A 19,833-nucleotide genomic window follows, 5' to 3' on the forward strand; every position below is an offset into this window, starting at 1 on the left:
AGACCCAGAGTTACATCTGCTGCAGAGGATAAGTTCATTAGAGTTACCAGCCTCAGAAATTGCAGCCCAAATAAATGCTTCAGATTTCAAGTAACAGATACATCTCAACATCAACTGTTCAGAGGACACTGTGTAAATCAGGCTTTTATGATTGAATTGCTGAAAACAAACCAATACTAAAGGACACCAATAAGAAGAAGAGACTTGTTTGGGCCAAGAAACACGAACAATGGATATTAGACCGGTGGAAATTTGTCCTTTGGTCTGGAGTCCAAATTGTAGATTTTTGGTTCCAACCGCCGTGTCTTTGTGAGACGTGGTGTGGGTGAATGGATGATCTCCGCATGTGTATTTCCCACCATAAAGCACGGACGAGGAGTTGTTATCGTGTGGGGGTGCTTTGCTAGTGACACTGTCAGTGATTTATTTAGAATTCAAGGCACACTTAACCAACACGGCTACCACAGCATTCTGCAGCGATACGCCATCCCATCTGGTTTGGGCTTAGTGGGACTATCATTAGTTTTTCAACAGGACAATGACCCAACACACCTCCAAGCTGAGTAAGGGCTATTTAACCAAGAAGGAGTGCTGCATGATGGAGTGCTGCATCAGATGACCTGGCTCCACAATCCCCCGACCTCAACCAAATTGAGATGGTTTGGGATGAGTCGGACCACAGAGTGAAGGTAAAGCAGCCAATAAGTGCTCAGCATATGTGGGAACTCCTTCAAGACTGTTGGAAAAGCATTCCACGTGAAGCTTTGTTGAGAGAATGCCAACAGTGTGCAAAGCTGTCATCAAGGCAAAGGGTGGCTATTTGAAGAATCTCAAATATGAAATATATTTTGATTTGTTTGACACTTTTTCTCCATGCTACATGATTCCTTATGTGTTTTATCATTGTTTTGATGTCTTCACTATTATTCTACCATATAGAAAATAGTAAAAATATAGAACAACTTCTAAAACTTTTGACCTGTAGTGTATGAGGTGAGTAATGCAAGATACGTAAACATTATTCAAATGTCATTATCAAAGTGACTAGTGATCCATTTATTAAAGTGGTAAATGACTTCACGTCTATGTAGGCAGCAGCCTCTCTGTGTTAGTGATGGCTGTTTAACAGTTTGATGCCCTTGAGATAGAAGCTATAGGCAGTCTCTCGGTCCCAGCTTTGATGCACCTGTACTGACCTCGCCTTCTGAATGGTAGCGGGGTGAACAGGCAGTGGCTTGGGTGGTTGTTGTCCTTGATGATCTTTTTGGCCTTTCTGTGACATCGGGTGCTGTAGGTGTCGAGGAGGGCAGATAGTTTGCCCCCGGTGATGCGTTGTGCAGACCGCACCACCCTCTGGGGAGCCCTGCTGTTGTGGGCGGTGCAGTTGCTGTACCAGGCGGTGATACAGCCCGATAGGATGCTCTCAATTGTGCGTCTGTAAAAGTTTGTTAGGGTTTTAGGTGACAAGCCAAATTTCTTCAGCCTCCTGAGGTTGAAGAGGCACTGTTGTGCCTTCTTCACCACACTGTCTGTGTGTGTGGACCATTTCAGTTTGTCCTTGATGTATACACAGAGGAACTTAAAACTATCCACCTTCTCCACTGCTGTCCCATCGATGTGGATAGGGTGGGTGCTCCCAATTGCACAGGGCAGGGTTGAGACCCAGGGCCTCAAGCTTCATGATGAGCTTGGAGGGTACTATGGTGTTGAACAGCATTCTTACATAGGTATTCCTTTTGTCCAGATGGGATAGGACAGTGTGCAGTGTGATGGCGATTGCATCCTCTGTGGACCAATTGGGGCGGTATGCAAATTGGAGTGGGTCTAGGGTGGCAGGTAAGGTGGAGGTGATATGATCCTTGACTAGTCTCTCAAAGCACTTCATGATGAGAGAAGTGAGTGCTACGGGGCGACAGTCTTTTAGTTCAGTTACCTTTGCCTTCTTGGGTACAGGAACAATGGTGGCCATAACAGTGAATCCATAAAAAAAAAGAGGAGAATCCAAGCTTTCCAACAATGTCAGAATTATTACTGTACTAACACTCAGCAAATATAATTAACATTTCCAATCGAGAAAAAACAACTGCACTCACATTTTGTCAACTGCGAGAGCGGTAACACAGATGAATAACAACGCACATGGCAAAATAGAGCTTCTGTTGTGGTCAAAGCAAAAACAGCCTACATGAAAGTAATAGTAAAGAGTATTATTTCTAGTTGAGGTTAGTTACAATTGAAGTGTCCTGGCTGCGCATCAGTTCAAAAGAGAGACGAGTGACTGAAGTGACCGCCCGAGAGCTGTAGCCTATGGGTAGAGCCAGACAGATCCGCTCAACCAGACTGTGCAACTGAAAGATGTTCATTCTGCCAATGAGAGGATTGCATTAAATCTTCTGCAAAGGCATGCATGCTTATGATTGGACAAAACAGATGAAAAGGAGCTTCATGTCACATTTAATGTTTATTCGTTTCACATGGAATTCTCATCTCGTCACATTGTCGTCAAATATAAAATATATATTTTTTTGTTATATATATATTTTTTCTTTTAAGGCATCTCGTCTCGTTACCGTCATTCGTTTTTGGCCGGATTTTTTTTTTTGTCATAGTTATTGTTAATGAAATTAAAACTGGCATTGGTTACAATCTGCCACAATAGTAACGTGCCAGCTATTTGAGGGGATAGTAGGCCTAGTTGTACAAGGCCATCTGAAAGTGCACATGATGGAAGTTAAAGGGGCGGCAGAGTAGCCTAGTGGTTAGAGCGTTGGACTAGTAACCGAAAGATTGCAAGTTCAAATCTTCGAGCTGACAAGGTACAAATCTGTCATTCTGAACAGGCAGTTAACCAATTGAAAATAAGAATTTGTTCTTAGGTTAAAAAAAATATATATATAAATGATTTCATGGGGTAAAAAAATGCACTGACTAATAGGTGACTTAAATGATTGTGACAAAAATTGTCCAGAGTTTTAGTCGACTGATAAGGATGAAATTACTCAAATGTGACCAACATGAAAAGGTATTTTAGTCAAAAGACTAAGACTAAAACTACATCTAAAATAGAAGCCAAAATTAACACCACACACAAGGTAACTGATCACACAGTATATTGCTTGCAAGTCATTGCAATAAACACAAATCTAATGTTGTTTGCAAGCCAGTGTAATTGAGCAAGCAGCCATCATTAAAGTAACTTTTGCATGCAGTCACAACATTCGGTTGGAGTTAACTGTCCTCGACTCTTATGGTTATCAGTGACATTATCAACAATCAGAGCATCCATTTCAGAGTTGTACAGTTAATATATTTTTATGGCCAGCCCCAGATCCAATTCAGACTTCAAGTGAAGTGTGTTTGTTAAATGAAATAAAATGAAATGTGTCCCCCTCCCGTGTTTTACATTCCTAAGAAATGACATTTGAAAAAATGATCACCCAAAAAATGTTACGTTAGGTTTTTATGTCTCTAATTAATCCTAAAACAACAGAGAATGAGACAATAACATAATCTCTACATTACCTGTATGCTCTTAATACCAGCTTTGCAGTAGTATCTTTTGATGTCCACATCAATTTCAGTATTTCCAACAAAACTGGAGAAAAAAGTTCATCAACAAAATCACATGTTTATCTATGTAAAAAAAAGAAGGTTTTACATACTACGCAGAGTACATTCTATGACAAGCCAAAGGCTACAATCTGTCCAAAATGGAGATAGTCAGGTCACCTGATCTGTAGGTCCATGATGATCTGACGCTTGTCCACATTCTCTGTGTAAACCTTGACCCCGTTGATCCTTAAAGGCTAAACACAAGACAGATGACATCACGATATCACCACTAGGCCTCAGCCTCGCCCACTTGTGTTCTACCCAGTATGAACATCGCCACTACTCTGTGACCCCTCCTGGAAACCATTTGGGAAACACCCACCAGCTGTCCCTACAACACAGACACATGCACAGATACGGGTCTAGGGGTGCTTGAGCACTTGCCCTTTTCCCCGCCTATAAGAAAAATGTAAGAGCTGTTTGAAAAGACTGCCTGAAATTTAAGCCTGTTTTGGTGGATGGAGCTTTGTCCTTTCCAATGTGACATCACCATGCAGTGAATTTGTTAATAACAGCTAGTATTCTGTTTTCCCCTACCCACTCCGAGACAGTACTAGCAAAATTCCTGCTTGAGAAATGCATCTTTGCAAAGATTTTTTTTGGTTTCTTTTTGACCATTTTAATTGAAAACAATCACAGTAAGATACTTAATTGTTATCCAGCCAGAAATTATTTGATATTTAGATAAAAACGTTTGCATTGGACCTTTAAAACCAGAGTGGGGAGGTTTGACCGCCTGTTGAACGGTTGAAAACCCATCTTATAAACATAAGGCATGGTTAGGTAGAGACTCCTGCTGATTAGTCTTGATGTTCACCTTGTCCCCCATGTTGATCTTGCTGAAGCGGAACGTGCCGAGGTGGGAGTTGGCTCCCTTCACGGCCGGCTCGATAGTCTCGCGGAACAGCTTCTCTATGAACTGGCAAATATACGGCCACATCTGTCTCACAGTCTGCAGGGCCAGAGGGGGAGGGAACGGATTAGTGAGTTGGTACCGGGCGCACATTCTGACCATCATACAGTAAGTCATTACAGAAATGTAGGAGGCAGAGTGAAGGAGCTGAATTCACTGAATTCATTCTTTAATATCAGGTCCCATATTCACAAAGTGCCTGTTATTCAGCTGTCGCCATAGGATAACCCTTTGAAGAACCCTTTCTGGTTCCAGGTAGAACCCTATTTGAACCTTTTACCTGGAACCAAAATGTATCTACACCGCAAAACCAAGCAGGAAAAGTAGGTCCTCATCAAAATAGAAGTGGAAATTCTAACAGTATTTTCCACTTTGTTATTTTACCTTGTTCAGCCACTCTACTCTTTCCACATCTGGGAAGTTGACCTAAAGAGAAAAAAAGTAAGACATCATTACTGTTCCATGGTCAAAACTGTTTTATTTGCCCAGTACCAGTAGTCACTGATTCCATCTAAACAAACACATTGTACATTGTTATTTTAAATGAAATAGCTGTTGGACATGAGATATTCTGCCTAGGTTCAGCAGAAGTATGGCTGCTGCCCGCGTTGCATCCTAAATTGCACCCTATTGCCTATATTGCACTACTATTGACCAGTGCCCATAGGACTCTGGTCAAAATGTGTGCACTATGTAGGGAATAGTGTGCCATTTGGGACGTAATCCTGCAGTACTCCTGAACCCCTCCTGGTTATTACAAATACATAACAGTACTGGAGCTGGCCACTCCACACAGTATGAGCATCATTGAGAGAGAGGAGAGCCCTGGGCATACACATTGTACCTAAACTGTACCTAAACGTACACACACACACACACACACACACACACACACAAACCACATAAATAACACTGGCTCTCATAAGCCCACAATCATCATAGTCTAAAAGCCAAACTTTTCTAATTAGGCTACCACACCTTTTCAGCACAACACAGAGGAAGTGTGCGGTCATGCGTTATCCCCTTAGGAGCAGCGGCTCCAGCGGTGTAGCCGTGGCAACGAGATTGCATGTGAGAGCTACAGGAGGCATTAATGCTAATGCGGGTGGGAAAAGTGCTGATCCAGCATTAGCGTGACAGCGTAGAGGAGCATAGGATCGGACAGTGAGAAGAGTGGGAAGTAGGGAGATACAGATTCAAGCCTAGCTTTTGTACATGCCACAAGTGCCTCTGTTATGCAATCAGGAGCACTCAAGTGGACATGGTTTCTATTAACCTGACACATACTATAAAGCAACAAATTCACAAAATAGCGGTCAGAGGATAGTGCCTTGCGGATACATCATTTACTCAGCGAATAAACGATGAGTGATATCAAATTACTGTGCAACTGTCAAGAGGTACTTCACACCTCACAACAGAAATTGAGATGTAATTTAAATGCAGTACTGTCCATTTAAGTGGATTGAATGGGGATGCTGTTATTTAACTATGGAAATACTTTCAAAGCATATTGTAGAAGCAACTTGGATCTACTTATTTAAAACATTACACACCTGGAGGTATACAACTTCCATACAGGTAGCTACCTTGACATGTTGCTTATGTCTCACAGGAGCCTGAATAAGCAGCAGGATTTTTACATTAGTTTAGGCAGTGCTACGCAGCAGCCTATGACTCACAGCAGATGTATTTTTCAACCAAAACATACAGGAGCAGTAAGCAAACACAATTTTAGGTATGACATTTTAGCTATGTTCTGATGCAACTCACTCATTTTATGCTACACAAAGATGAATAACATACAGTTCTCCAAACTGTTAGTAATTTGATTTATTTCACCCGTTACTGAGATGATTGTTCCAGTTAAGATGATTGAGGTAGTCTCAATACTAAATTTTCCCTACCCTGGAAGTCATTCTGAGTGCAGCTTGCGGGTGATTAACAATTCCACTTGTTGGATATCCTGACTTTGTCTGGATTCCAATAGGAATTACACATCACTTTTGTATGCCAGCATAATGTAACTTGCAGGCCTGATGTGGCCTGTAAACCAGAAGATTCCTAACACTACTGTGCTAGGGTATAAATAGGCCCTCAACAAAAGGTCTTATGATATACAGTACCAGTAAAAGTTTGGACACACCAACTCATTCAAGGGTTTTTCTTTATTTTTACTATTTTCTACATTGTAGAATAATAGTAAAGACATCAAAACTATGAAATAACACATATGCAATCATGTAGTAACCAAAAAAATGTTAAACAAATCAAAATATATTTTCTTTTTCAGATTCTTCAAAGTAGCCACTGTGCAGCCGTATTCATCGACCTGGGCAAGGCTTTTGACTCTGTCAATCACCACATCCTCATCGGCAGACTAGACAGCCTTGGTTTCTCTAATGATTGCCTCGCCTGGTTCACCAACTACTTCTCTGATCGAGTTCAGTGTGTCAAATCGGAGGGTCTGTTGTCCGGACCTCTGGCAGTCTCTATGGGTGTGCCACAGGGTTCAATTCTTGGACCGACTCTCTTCTCTGTATACATCAATGATGTCGCTCTTGCTGCTGGTGAGTCTCTGATCCACCTCTATGCAGACGACACTATTCTGTATACTTCTGGCCCTTCTTTTGACACTGTGTTAACAACCCTCCAGGCGAGCTTCAATGCCATACAACTCTCCTTCCGTGGCCTCCAATTGCTCTTAAATACAAGTAAAACTAAATGCATGCTCTTCAACCGATCGCTGCCTGCACCTGCCCGCCTGTCCAACATCACTACTCTAGACGGCTTTGACTTAGAATATGTGGACAACTACAAATACCTAGGTGTCTGGTTAGACTGTAAACTCTCCTTCCAGACTCACATCAAACATCTCCAATCCAAAGTTAAATCTAGAATTGGCTTCCTATTCCGCAACAAAGCATCCTTCACTCATGCTGCCAAACATACCCTTGTAAAACTGACCATCCTACCAATCCTCGACTTCGGTGATGTCATTTACAAAATAGCCTCCAATACCCTACTCAATAAATTGGATGCAGTCTATCACAGTGCCATCCGTTTTGTCACCAAAGCCCCTTACACTACCCACCACTGCGACCTGTACACTCTCGTTGGCTGGCCCTCGCTTCATACTCGTTGCCAAACCCACTGGCTCCAGGTCATCTACAAGACCCTGCTAGGTAAAGTCCCCCCTTATCTCAGCTCGCTGGTCACCATAGCAGCACCTACCTGTAGCACGCGCTCCAGCAGGTATATCTCTCTGGTCACCCCCAAAACCAATTCTTCCTTTGGCCGCCTCTCCTTCCAGTTCTCTGCTGCCAATGACTGGAACGAACTACAAAAATCTCTGAAACTGGAAACACTTATCTCCCTCACTAGCTTTAAGCACCAGCTGTCAGAGCAGCTCATAGATTACTGCACCTGTACATAGCCCATCTATAATTTAGCCCAAACAACTACCTCTTTACCTACTGTATTCATTTATTTATTTTTGCTCCTTTGCACCCCATTATTTCTATCTCTACTTTGCACTTTCTTCCACTGCAAACCAACCATTCCAGTGTTTTTTTTTTAACTTGCTATATTGTATTTACTTCGCCACCATGGCCTTTTTATATTTTTATTTATTTTTATATATATTTTGTTTGCCTTCACCTCCCTTATCTCACCTCACTTGCTCACATTGTATATAGACTTATTTTTCACTGTATTATTGACTGTATGTTTGTTCTACTCCATGTGTGTTGTTGTATGTATCGAACTGCTTTGCTTTATCTTGGCCAGGTCGCAATTGTAAATGAGAACGTGTTCTCAATTTGCCTACCTGGTTAAATAAAGGTGAAATAAAAAATAAAGTAAAAATAAAATATACTACACACCCCTGCGACCTGTACGCTCTCGTTGGCTGGCCCTCGCTTCATACTCGTCGCCAAACCCACTGGGTCCAGGTCATCTACAAGTCTCTGCTAGGTAAAGCCCCGCCTTATCTCAGCTCACTGGTCACCATAGCAGCACCCACTCGTAGCACGCGCTCCAGCAGGTATATTTCACTGGTCACCCCCAAAGCCAATTCCTGATTGGCCGCCTTTCCTTCCAGTCCTCTGCTGCCAATGACTGGAACGAACTGCAAAAATCACTGAAGCTGGAGACTCATATCTCCCTCACTAGCTTTAAGCAGCAGCTGTCAGAGCAGCAGATCACTGCACCTGTACATAGCCCATCTGTAAACAGCCCATCCAACTACCTCATCCCCATACTGTATTTATTTATTTATCTTGCTCCTCTGCAACCCAGTATATCTACTTGCACATCTACCATTCCAGTATTTATTTGCTATATTGTAATTACTTCGCCACCATGGCCTATTTATTGCCTTAACTCCCTTATCTTACATCATTTGCACTTACTGTATATAGACGTTTTGTTTTCTTTTTTTCTACAGTATTATTGACTGTATGTTTTGTTTATTCCATGTGTAACTCTGTGTTGTTGTATGCGTCGAACTGCTATGCTTTATCTTGGCCAGGTCGCAGTTGCAAATGAGAACTTGTTCTCAGCTAGCCTATCTGGTTAAATAAAGGTGAAATAAAAATAAATAAATAAATGACAGCTTTGCTGAGCACATGTGTCTCCTAGAGAACAGGAAGGACAGGGAGCTTTTGTATAGCTCATAGTTTCAGATACCTTCCTTCTCCCTCTCCTTCTCCTCAGAAACACAACCCAAGTGGCACGTTTCAGCGTCTCAGTGACCAGCTAGTAGTGTCCAGACTGAGGAAGCTGAGCACCAGCGTTCAGTCTCTCCTTCAGTGCCTGAGGCATGCCTATTAGAGGTCGACCGATTATGATTTTTCAACGCCGATACCGCTACCGATGAAAGCCGATGCCGATTAATCAATTTAGCCTCAAATAAATAATGAAACATGTTCAATTTGGTTTAAATAATGCAAAAACAAAGTGTTGGAGAAGAAAGTAAAAGTGCAATATGTGCCATGTAAAAAAAGCTAACATTTAAGTTCCTTGCTCAGAACATGAGAACATATGCTGGTGGTTCCTTTTAACATGAGTCTTCAATATTCCCAGGTAAGAAGTTTTAGGTTGTAGTTATTATAGGAATTATAGGACTATTTCTCTCTCTACCATTTGTATTTCATATACCTTTGACTAGTGGATGGTCTTATAGGCACTTTAGTATTGCCAGTGTAATAGTATGGCTTCCGTCCCTCTCCTCGAACCAGGAACACATCGACAACAGCCACCCTCGAAGCATCGTTACCCATCGATCCACAAAAGCCGCGGCCCTTGCAGAGCAAGGGGAACAATTACTTTAAGGTCTCAGAGCGAGTGACGTCACTGATTGAACCGCTATTAGCGCGCACCCCGCTAACTAGCTAGCCATTTCACATCGGTTACACCAGCCTAATCTCGGGAGTTGATAAGCTTGTCATAAACAGCTCTATGCTTGAAGCACAGCGAAGAGCTGCTGGCAAACGCACGAAAGTGCTGTTTGAATGAATGCTTACGAGCCTGCTGCTGCCTACCACCGCTCAGTCAGACTGCTCTATCAAATATAAAATCATAGACTTAAATATAACATAATAACACACAGAAATACGAGCCTTAGGTCATTAATATGGTCAAATCCGGAAACTATCATTTCGAAAACTAAACATTTATTCTTTCAGTGAAATATGGAACCGTTCCGTATTTTATCTAACGGGTGACATCCATAAGTCTAAATATTCCTGTTACATTGCACAACCTTCAATGTTATGCCATAATTACGTAAAATTCTGTCAAATTAGTTCGCAACGAGCCAGGCGGACCAAACTGTTGCAAATACCTTGACTCTGCGTGCAATGAACGCAAGAGAAGTGACACAATTTCCCTAGTTTAATACTGCCTGCTAACCTGGATTTCTTTTAACTAAATATGCAGGTTTAAAAAATATACTTCTGTGTATTGATTTTAAGAAAGGCATTGATGTTTATGGTTAGGTACATTCGTGCAACGATTGTGCTTTTTTCGCAACTGTGCTTTTATTAAATCATCCCCCGTTTGGCGAAGGTGGCTGCCTTTGTTAGGAAGAAATAGTCTTCACACAGTTCGCAAGGAGCCAGGCGGCCCAAACTGCTGCATATACCCTGACTCTGTTGCACAGAACGCAAGAGAAGTTACACAATTTCCCTAGTTAAAATAAATTAATGTTAGCAGGCAATATTAACTAAATATGCAGGTTTAAAAATATATACTTGTGTATTGATTTTAAGAAAGACGTTGATGTTTATGGTTAGGTACACATTGGTGCAACGACAGTGCTTTTTTCGTGAATGCGCTTGTTAAATCACCCGTTTGGCGAAGTAGGCTGTGATTCAATGATAAATTAACAGGCACCGCATCGATTATATGCAACGCAGGACAAGCTAGAGAAACTAGTAATATCATCAACCATGTGTAGTTAACTAGTGATTATGTTAAGATTGATTGTTTTTTATAAGATACGTTTAATGCTAGCTAGCACCTTACCGTGTCTCCTTGCTGCACTCGCATAACAGGTAGTCAGCCTGCCACGCAGTCTCCTCGTGGAGTGCAATGTAATCGGCCATGATCGGTGTCCAAAAATGACGATTACCGATTGTTATGAAAACTCGAAATCGGACCTAATTAAATCGTCCATTCCGATTAATCGGTTGACCTCTAATGCCTATGGCAGCCTGCAAACAACAGGACACAACACAGTGTAGCCAGGCCAGTCCAGCTCAGCATTGCTAGGCACAGTTTAGCACAGCGCAGTAGTGACTAGTGCACTCTGATGAGAAAACACTGTCATCTACTGACTCACTGAGTCGTTGCTGCTGGCAGCTACCGGCATGGTGCAGCACTGAGGCAGACATTTCATTTACTTCTAAATCAAGTTAAGTCATCTTTAGAGAGACCTTCAGAGCTAGTTCATCACACTAACTCCAGCAGGGTTCTATACACACTAAAAGTTGATGAAGTACCCACAATAACCATTTTAACAGAGCCCTTTGGAAAAATGTGTCTTCACAAGGCATGACAGTGTGACAAGCCAAACATTTAGGATAAAAATAGGGTGAAAATTGATGTCACCCCATGTTTTTCCCCTTAACCAAATGAGTGGTCACCTTGTCAGCTAAACAGGCAGAAGAGACAGACAAACAATGATACTATCCTAGTTTGACACTTGCTGAGTAGATCTCAAGCAGCTTATAAATGATGAATAATTATCCTCATCAAGTAAAGGCCTAGTTGATGTCTTCAACTTGAGTCAGACGGCATTATTGCGTTAAGTTGCGTTTAAGTTGGGGGTTTCTCCTATGGCCCTACATTTTGCTAGCCTGAGTGCCAGACGGTTTTTGCCATCATGCCAACTCCTTGTCACTCATCGTCATGCCAATGATAGTACAATCAGACCTAGAACCAGGCGAACAATAAGTGACGTTAGATTGGGTGCATCTTCCAGGCATAATCATGCATGCAAGGTGTCGTTCGTTATCTCAACAGTGGCAAGGCAATGTGATTGGGGCCCATGTGTCCCTCCCACACTGGTGTCCGGCTTACCATTGTGCAATGCTGTATTTAGAGGGGCTTAGTCTAATGTCACTGCTGGGGACAGCTGTGTGATCAGAGGTTTACACGTCAACACTGTTCTGTCTTCTGATCCCAGTGATGGTTTTCTTAGAAACTCAAAAACAATTCACGTGTGCTGTGCACTAGGCTTATTTGGGGTATATAATACATTTTATATAGGCTAATTAAATATGTTAGTAATATAGCCATATAATAGTAATCCAGAGTGGCTAACTGAATAGGGGGATAAAGATAACATTTTGGGCACTTTTTTTTGTGCTCCCTTTATAAATGCATCTTGGTCTTACCCATGATGGCAAATCAGAAGCTGCCAGACTTTGTTTGACAGTTCTTTCCTCCTGTTCAAAGAACGCCAATGCTCTGTGCAGCCGGGTGCTCTTGCCTCCTGTGTTTCTCCTCCACCAGAAAAATATTACAAGTCCTATTAAGAGCCAACTGAAACTGAATTCGAAATATCCCAAAACATATATGGGAAAAATGAGCACGAATGTCTTTGTAAACTGAATCCATGTCCGAGTTAGTTCACCGACAGAAGACCCAGACTCGACATCGCCGATGTCTGCCGGTGGAAATACGTTTGTATTGGGGTCGGTGTTAATAACCGGGCTCGGTGTGTTTTGTCCATCCTCCTTTGATCCAGCGGAGCTCCCATTATGTGAATGGGCGCTTCGTACAGCCGTCATACTGTCTATTGACATTCGTTTCTTTGCGCCCACAGTTTCGATTGGATGTTGGAGTAAAGACCTCAACAACAGAAGCTTCTTCTATTCTTTATTAAACTGTCACCAATGTTAAACCTCCTGCGCAGAGAGCGCGCAGAGCCTCTAGGAGTCAACCCCAGATTGCGCTCACGTTAGTTCAACCGCATCTGAGCCCATTTTGCCCTGGAAAAAAGTGGGCATTGATTATTCTTCCACGTTGCAATAAAGTATAAGAGCAACCATCTCATTTGCCTAATTTTCTTGTCTCATTCTTCAATAATACCACGCTGCTTCCCTCATACCGCGCAGAGTTCGGGTAGTCCTCCACTTGCAATAACCTACAGCAGCCGCAATCTTCCAACGCATTCCTCTCCCAGCGCACGTTTTCGTTCTGTACTACTTCAGGGTCGTCACTAGATTCTACCAATCTCTTCCCACAAAGTCATAACCCCCGCCCATTTCTACACTCAGTTGAGTGATTTTTTTAAAGACATCCGTGTGTCTAACTAGGGCTGACACGTGTTGTGTTACTTTTAATCCAATCACCATGTTGGCAAAACATGTGTACATTTTTTAAAGACATTTTGTGTCAATCCCTGCAATTAATGTGTTAAATGTTGAAAACCATACAACACACCCAAGATGTAACCAATCACATTCAGCTAGTGGAAACCCTCCTTCAAGGAACTGTAGGTTAAGGAATAGCTCCATGTGACAGAGGCACAAAATCGCCACCCTGTGCCCAACATCTGTAGAGACCACTACATATTTCAGGAATTATTCTCTAGTATTCAACATTCTCTAGTCTCATCATCTCTGTCTCACATCATTGTTGTCAAGAGAACATGACACATTTACCTTAGTTTCAGTGCGATTGTGCAATTGAAATCTGCTGCCATGGTACCTGGATAATGTCAACACAAGTTTGGAAGCTTTATTTCTGAAATCAGTTGAATATTTCACAAGGAAGAACATACAGGCAATAGCATGCATCCTGAGAAGGTAAACTGGTGACCACATACACAACAATTGTACACATATGTGTGGCAAACGTAGAGATAGACAGCTAGGCTAGCTACACTTACATCTCCGGGCGTTAGTTTGCTTGCTAGCTAACGACGTTAAAGCTTATGTTAGTGGTAACTAACCCTTGTGTTAGTGGTTATAACGTTACATCAATATTCTTTGCAGCAAAGACAGTCTTTGTTATTGCTGTGCGTGTTGACAATGGGAATAATATTGTATTAGCTACTTGTCGAATTATGAAGAAAATAACTAAATAAGATACAGATTACCTTGGGAGGCACATAACTAGGGGCAGCATGATAAGGGTAGCATTTTTTTTAAAATCATAACCTTGTCCCCCAGGGCCTCCCGAGTGGCACAGTGGTCTAAGTGACTGCGCCGCAGTGCTAGCTGTGCCACTAGAGATCCTGGTTCGAGTCCAGGCTCTGTCGCAGCCGGCTGCTACTGGGAGACCCATGGGGCAGCGCACAATAGGCCCAGCGTCCTCCGGGTTAGGGGAGGGTTTGGCTGGCAGGGATGTTCTTGTCCCATCGTGCATTAGCGACTCCTGTGGCGGGCCTGGTGCAATGCACGCTGACACAGTCCCCAGGTATACGGTGTTTTTTCTGACACGTTGGTTCCGGGTTAAGTGGGCATTGTGTCAAGAAGCAATGCGGCTTGGCTGGGTTGTGTTTCGAAGGATGCACGGCTCCCGACCTTCGCCTCTCCCAAGTCTGTACGGGAGTTGCAGCGATGGGACAAGACCGTAACTATCAATTGGACACCACGAAATTGGGTTAAAAATAAAATACATTGTCCCGATTGTATCAAGTGCAACGTCAGGTGGAGGACATGATGAAGACTATGGGAGGAGGAGAGATGAATATGAGAGAGGACTGAGGAGTTCGTGGAGCGACACCAGAGAGAGAGAGAGAGAGAGAGAGAGAGAGAGTGCCTGATAGAGGACAAAACCCAGAGACAGAGAAGGACAGATGGAAAGACGACTCGCGAGAAAGGACAGGCAAAAGGGAGGAGAGAGACAAAGAAAGGAGAAGAGAGCAAGAAGGGGGTTAAAGGCACATACAATGACAAGTAGAGGGATGGGAACAGACAGTCAGGACAAACTACATGATAGTACAGGGAGAGAGTAAAGGCAAGAGAAATGGGTGAGGGGATGAGCCATATGAGAGGGATAAAATAAAAAGGAGAAGTAAAGAGAAATGGGTGAGAGGGACAGGAAGCGAAGGTCTGAGAGATGAGGAGAGGGGGGAGAGACAGGGATAAAGACCATGATCGTGAGAAGAGAGAGAAACATAATGAGGGGTAGCATCTGAAAGAGAGAACGCTACTGTAACGGTTTCTCTCCTCCTCTTCGTCTGAAGAGGAGGAGTAGGGATCGGACCAAAACGCAGCGTTGTATGAAGACATAATGATAGAGACGAAAACACGAAAAAAACACTTGGAAAATTACAAAACAACGTAGACAGACCTGAACATGTGAACTTACAATAAAACAAGAAGAACGCACGAACAGACTAACCAAACGAACGAAAACGAAACAGTCCCGTGTGGTGCGACAGACACAGGAACAATCACCCACAAACAAACAGTGTCACCCACAAACAAACACACCCACAAACAAACACACCCGCAGTGTGAACAACCTACCTTAATATGGTTCTCAATCAGAGGAAACGTAAAACACCTGTCCCTGATTGAGAACCATATCAGGCTAATAGACAATGAACCTAAACATAGAAACACATAACATAGAATGCCCACCCCAACTCACGCCCTGACCATACTAAACAAATACAAAAACAAAGGAAAACAGGTCAGGAACGTGACAGCTACAAAGATGGATCGCAGGAGTAGCAGAGAGACAAAGAAAGAAAATAAATACACAGACAGAGATCATTCAGGACAAAAGGTTAAGTTATTTAGGTGAAAATTATGTCTTACTTTTATTTATTAATTTATCTAACTAGGAAAGGGGAAACTTCACCCCAGAGTGTATTTAATCTTTTTGTTGTTTTTTCATTTTGATTTCAGAATACAGGGAGCAACATAGAAAATAAAAGGAGGAGAAAGGAGACACAAAGATAGAGCACAGCACGTAAGCGTCTTCAATATTGTCCAAACATAGGGTTTTTTTTCTCCCCGAAATTGAATGTAAGGTAACAACACCACAAACAAAGCCTGACTGGCTCCACTGGCTCACACTCTGGGATGAAGTTTCCCCTACACTGAAAAAAATTAAGCTTTTATATGGTTCTTTCTCAGCTCTTAAGACTCCTTGGAGAACTCTTGCCTGATAAAGAACCTTTGAGTTAAGTGTGGGGTTCTTGACGTGGCATCTACAGTTATTAGGAATTCTAAAAGGTTCTTGAAATACATGGAAGCCCGCAGCTGTGTCCCATTTCACAGCACACAGTAAATTGGCCAGTTTAAACTAGTGTTGCTTTTTCAGTGTAACATTTTTAGTGTTGATTAAAGAGTTAAATTAGCCCTGTAAATAATTTAATTAACACTCAGTGGTGTAAAATAACCCCAGTGTTGGTGCTAATAACCAGAGTTGAACCAAAACCACTCCCATCATTTTTATATTTCCCAGCATGCTCTATTGAAGGCAGATTTTTTTAAATTGCATTGATTGATTCATTAATCTTATGCTACTCACATATAAATAACGTTTTTCTAAACTATTCCAGTCTGTTACTTGGAGTTTAGATGTTAAAGGTAATCTCACATCATAGTCTTCTCAACCCTAGCAGTCATTCTGAATGCAGGTGAATACAAATTCCATATGTTGCATATGCCCACTGGCTGGATTCCAAAAGGAATTAAACATCACTTTGAAAGCCAGCACAATGTGACTTGCAGGCCTGATGTGGCCTGTAAACTGTCTGCTTCAGGCCACTTTATTAGGGAAAATCTAGGCCCTCAAAAGAAGACCTTATGAAATAGTGTATAAAATACTGTGAATAAGGCTTAAAATCCTAAATTCTTAAAAGAACCATTCCATTTATGGTTCCCCTATGGCAGGGCCGTCAAACTCAATTAAGACCTAGACAACTAGGTGAGGGGAGTTCTTTACTAACTAGTGACCTTAATTCATCAATCAATTACAAGGAAGGAGCGAAAACCCGCAGACACGGCTCCCCGTGGAATGAGTTTGACACGTGTCCTATGGCATCGCTCTCAAGAACCTTATTTGGTTCCATCATGCACCTTTATTTTTAGAGTATAGGTACAGATCTAGGATAATCTTCCTCTCCCCCAATCCTAACCTTAACCATTAGTGGGGGAAATGCAAAACTGATCAGCATCTAGGCTAGGGGAAACTTCACCCTACAGACTGCTGGCTCACATCCTGGGGTATATTTTTGTTACAGGATGCAGGTGAGTCAGAGACATGATGGTGAATCGAGAGAAGAGTAGCAAGTGCACAGGGAACATAAGGGGTTGGACAGAGAGAAGGAGGAAGAGAGAGATAAACATAGAGCGAGGAGGCACAGAGAAGGCGCTGACCCTGAGAGGGATCCCGAAGAACAGACCAGCGCCAAGAAATCAACATCCTCTGACCGCAGAGTTCACAAGGAAAAGACTGTAACGGCTTTCCTCTTCCTCTTCATCAGAAGAGGAGGAGCAGGGATTGAACCAATATGCAGCGGAGTTTGAAGACATATTTATTAAAGAAAAACACGAACTCGATTATACACTAACAAAACAACAAACGACGTAGACGCACCTGAACATAAGAACTTACATATAACGAAGAACGCATGAAACAGGAACAGACCACATAAACCGAAAAAACAAACAAACCGAAAACAGTCCCGTGTGGCGCAATGACATACACAGACACAGGAGACAACCACCCACAACGAACACTGTGAAAACACCTACCTAAATATGACTCTTAATTAGAGGAACGCCAAACACCTGCCTCTAATTAAGAGCCATACCAGGCAACCCATAAACCAACATAGAAACAGAAAACATAGAATGCCCACCCAAACTCACGTCCTGACCAACTAACACATACAACAAACTAACAGAAATAGGTCAGGAACGTGACAAAGACAGAGCCTGTTAAAGCTAAGGTTATTATCACTCCAAAGTCAAGTCAGAGTTTATTCAAAGTGCATATTAAATTGTAATTTATAAAACACATTTGACATAATTAAAAAGAAAACATGAATATAGGAAAAGGGGGAAAGGGAATATGGAGATATCAACAAGTCATAAACAGTCCCTCTCCCTTTTCAATAGATGCTCCTCATATAACGTATATTGGTTTTCATGGCTCTGTTTTCCTTTGTGTTTTCCCTTTGTGTCCCAGGAAGTAGTGATGCTTTCTGAGTCACCCTGGAGGTCTAGTCAGAAACAATTAAGTGACACAGAAGAGCCCATACCACTTCATGATGGGTTTTTTCTCATGGCCATATCTGTCTGCCGTCAACCTTTCTGCTAGCATGAGAATAGAGCATGGCTATTTATTTTGGACCATGGCTGTTTATGACACACCCCATTCAGACCAGGACCATTGAGTGTTGAATTCGGGACTGTCAAAATTGATTGAGGCATTTGGTATTGATTTCAGTGCATCTAACATCAGATAAGTGGACAAACATTGTCTATAGACATCCAGTATAGTGTTCTCTACTCTTTTCTGATATTTTCCCTTTATCAATCAATTTTATTTTATATAGCCCTTCGTACATCAGATAATATCTCGAAGTGCTGTACAGAAACCCAGCCTAAAACCCCAAACAGCTAGAATGCAGGTGTAGAAGCACGGTGGCTAGGAAAAACTCCCTAGAAAGGCCTTTATTCACTGACAAATGTTTGCAATGGCACCTTCTGTTGGTGGCTTCATTGCTTTGCTTGCCTTCACTTGCACCTGCTTGTTGCATGGTAACGTTCACATGGATACACTTTTTACTGTAAACACTGTATAATTGTCTATGTACCTAACTAACAGTGGTGCGTTCAGTATGACAGAATGGTGTTCAACGTTTAATTCAACGGAAATGGCATTGTACTGTTTGGACTAATGTATCCAAACAATTTTGCAGAGAGTTTCTATTGGACAAATTCAGGTAGGTCACTCCCCGTTTTGTTCTGTTTGCTTTCGTTTAGGAAACGTTTTGCAGAATCAGTGGAAAGAATACACCCCAGAACAACCAGTTGAAGAACGGCGTGATTGTGATGGCCTAGAGCAGGGGTGTCAAACTCATTCCACGGAGGGCCTAGTGTCTGCAGGTTTTTGGTTTTTCCTTTCAATAAAGCCCTAGACAACCAGGTGTGGGGAGTTCCTAACTAATTAGTGATGTTAATTCATCAATCAAGTACAAGGGAGGAGCGAAAACCCGCAGACACTCGGCCCTCCGTGGAATGAGTTTGACACCTGTGGCCTAGAGGGTGGTTGTGTATGGTGTGTTGCATAAGTTTGGTGATTTCAAATGGTCACACCCATACTGACCTCACAACACCCACAAAACGAGAGCAAACGTACCGAAAAGTAAGAATGAGCACCGTTTTGGGGAAACGTGTCATTTAGTACACACCGCCACGCAAAGTAGTTAACGTTGAACGAAATTGGATGCATACAAAATGGTGATCTATTGCTCAGAGTTTTGACTTAAAATCTGTAAGTCTAAGCAACATTAACCAATTAAAAACAGTTCTGTAGCAATGAGGTTTGTGCAGTAAGCTATAGGTACAATACATTATCCATGCAGACTGGCTATGCTTGAATTGCCCAGCCAATGTTGTTCTTCAAAGAGGATTTTTAAATAATGTTTAAAAACTGTAGGTATGTGATCACACTGGTAATAGATCATTTATTGTATTACTTGTGAGGCACAGCTGAGTGAGCATAATAATTAGCTTTTTTTTGGGGGGGGGGGGGGGGGGGGCAGCGGTGAGGCTAGCTTCACCTAACTCACCTTCTGCCCTCCTTCCCTCCGCTTAGAAAAGGGG

The 19,833-nt window shown here is 42.2% G+C and overlaps 1 protein-coding gene across 3 annotated transcripts in view; it reads right to left on the reverse strand.

Moving 5' to 3' along the window:
* The window catches only part of LOC129822800 (extended synaptotagmin-2-A-like), a 36,446-nt gene extending 23,196 nt beyond the window's left edge, over nucleotides 1-13,250 (reverse strand). The window contains exons 1-5 of one of the 3 annotated variants that reach the window (XM_055881224.1): nucleotides 12,427-13,248; nucleotides 4,910-4,951; nucleotides 4,430-4,564; nucleotides 3,730-3,806; nucleotides 3,523-3,595 (exon numbers count right to left, since the gene is read on the reverse strand). In XM_055881224.1, coding sequence (XP_055737199.1) covers nucleotides 3,523-3,595; nucleotides 3,730-3,806; nucleotides 4,430-4,564; nucleotides 4,910-4,951; nucleotides 12,427-12,837 — 738 coding nt within the window. In that variant the 5' untranslated portion in view covers nucleotides 12,838-13,248. Of the gene's footprint in view, nucleotides 1-3,522; nucleotides 3,596-3,729; nucleotides 3,807-4,429; nucleotides 4,565-4,909; nucleotides 4,952-12,426 lie in introns of all 3 variants that reach the window. The other 2 variants (XM_055881223.1, XM_055881225.1) reach the window with 2 other exon arrangements.
* Between the last annotated feature and the right edge of the window lie 6,583 nt (nucleotides 13,251-19,833).

This window comes from Salvelinus fontinalis, chromosome 25 (genome assembly GCF_029448725.1).
Source record: "Salvelinus fontinalis isolate EN_2023a chromosome 25, ASM2944872v1, whole genome shotgun sequence".
In the NCBI taxonomy this organism is placed as follows: domain Eukaryota; kingdom Metazoa; phylum Chordata; class Actinopteri; order Salmoniformes; family Salmonidae; genus Salvelinus; species Salvelinus fontinalis.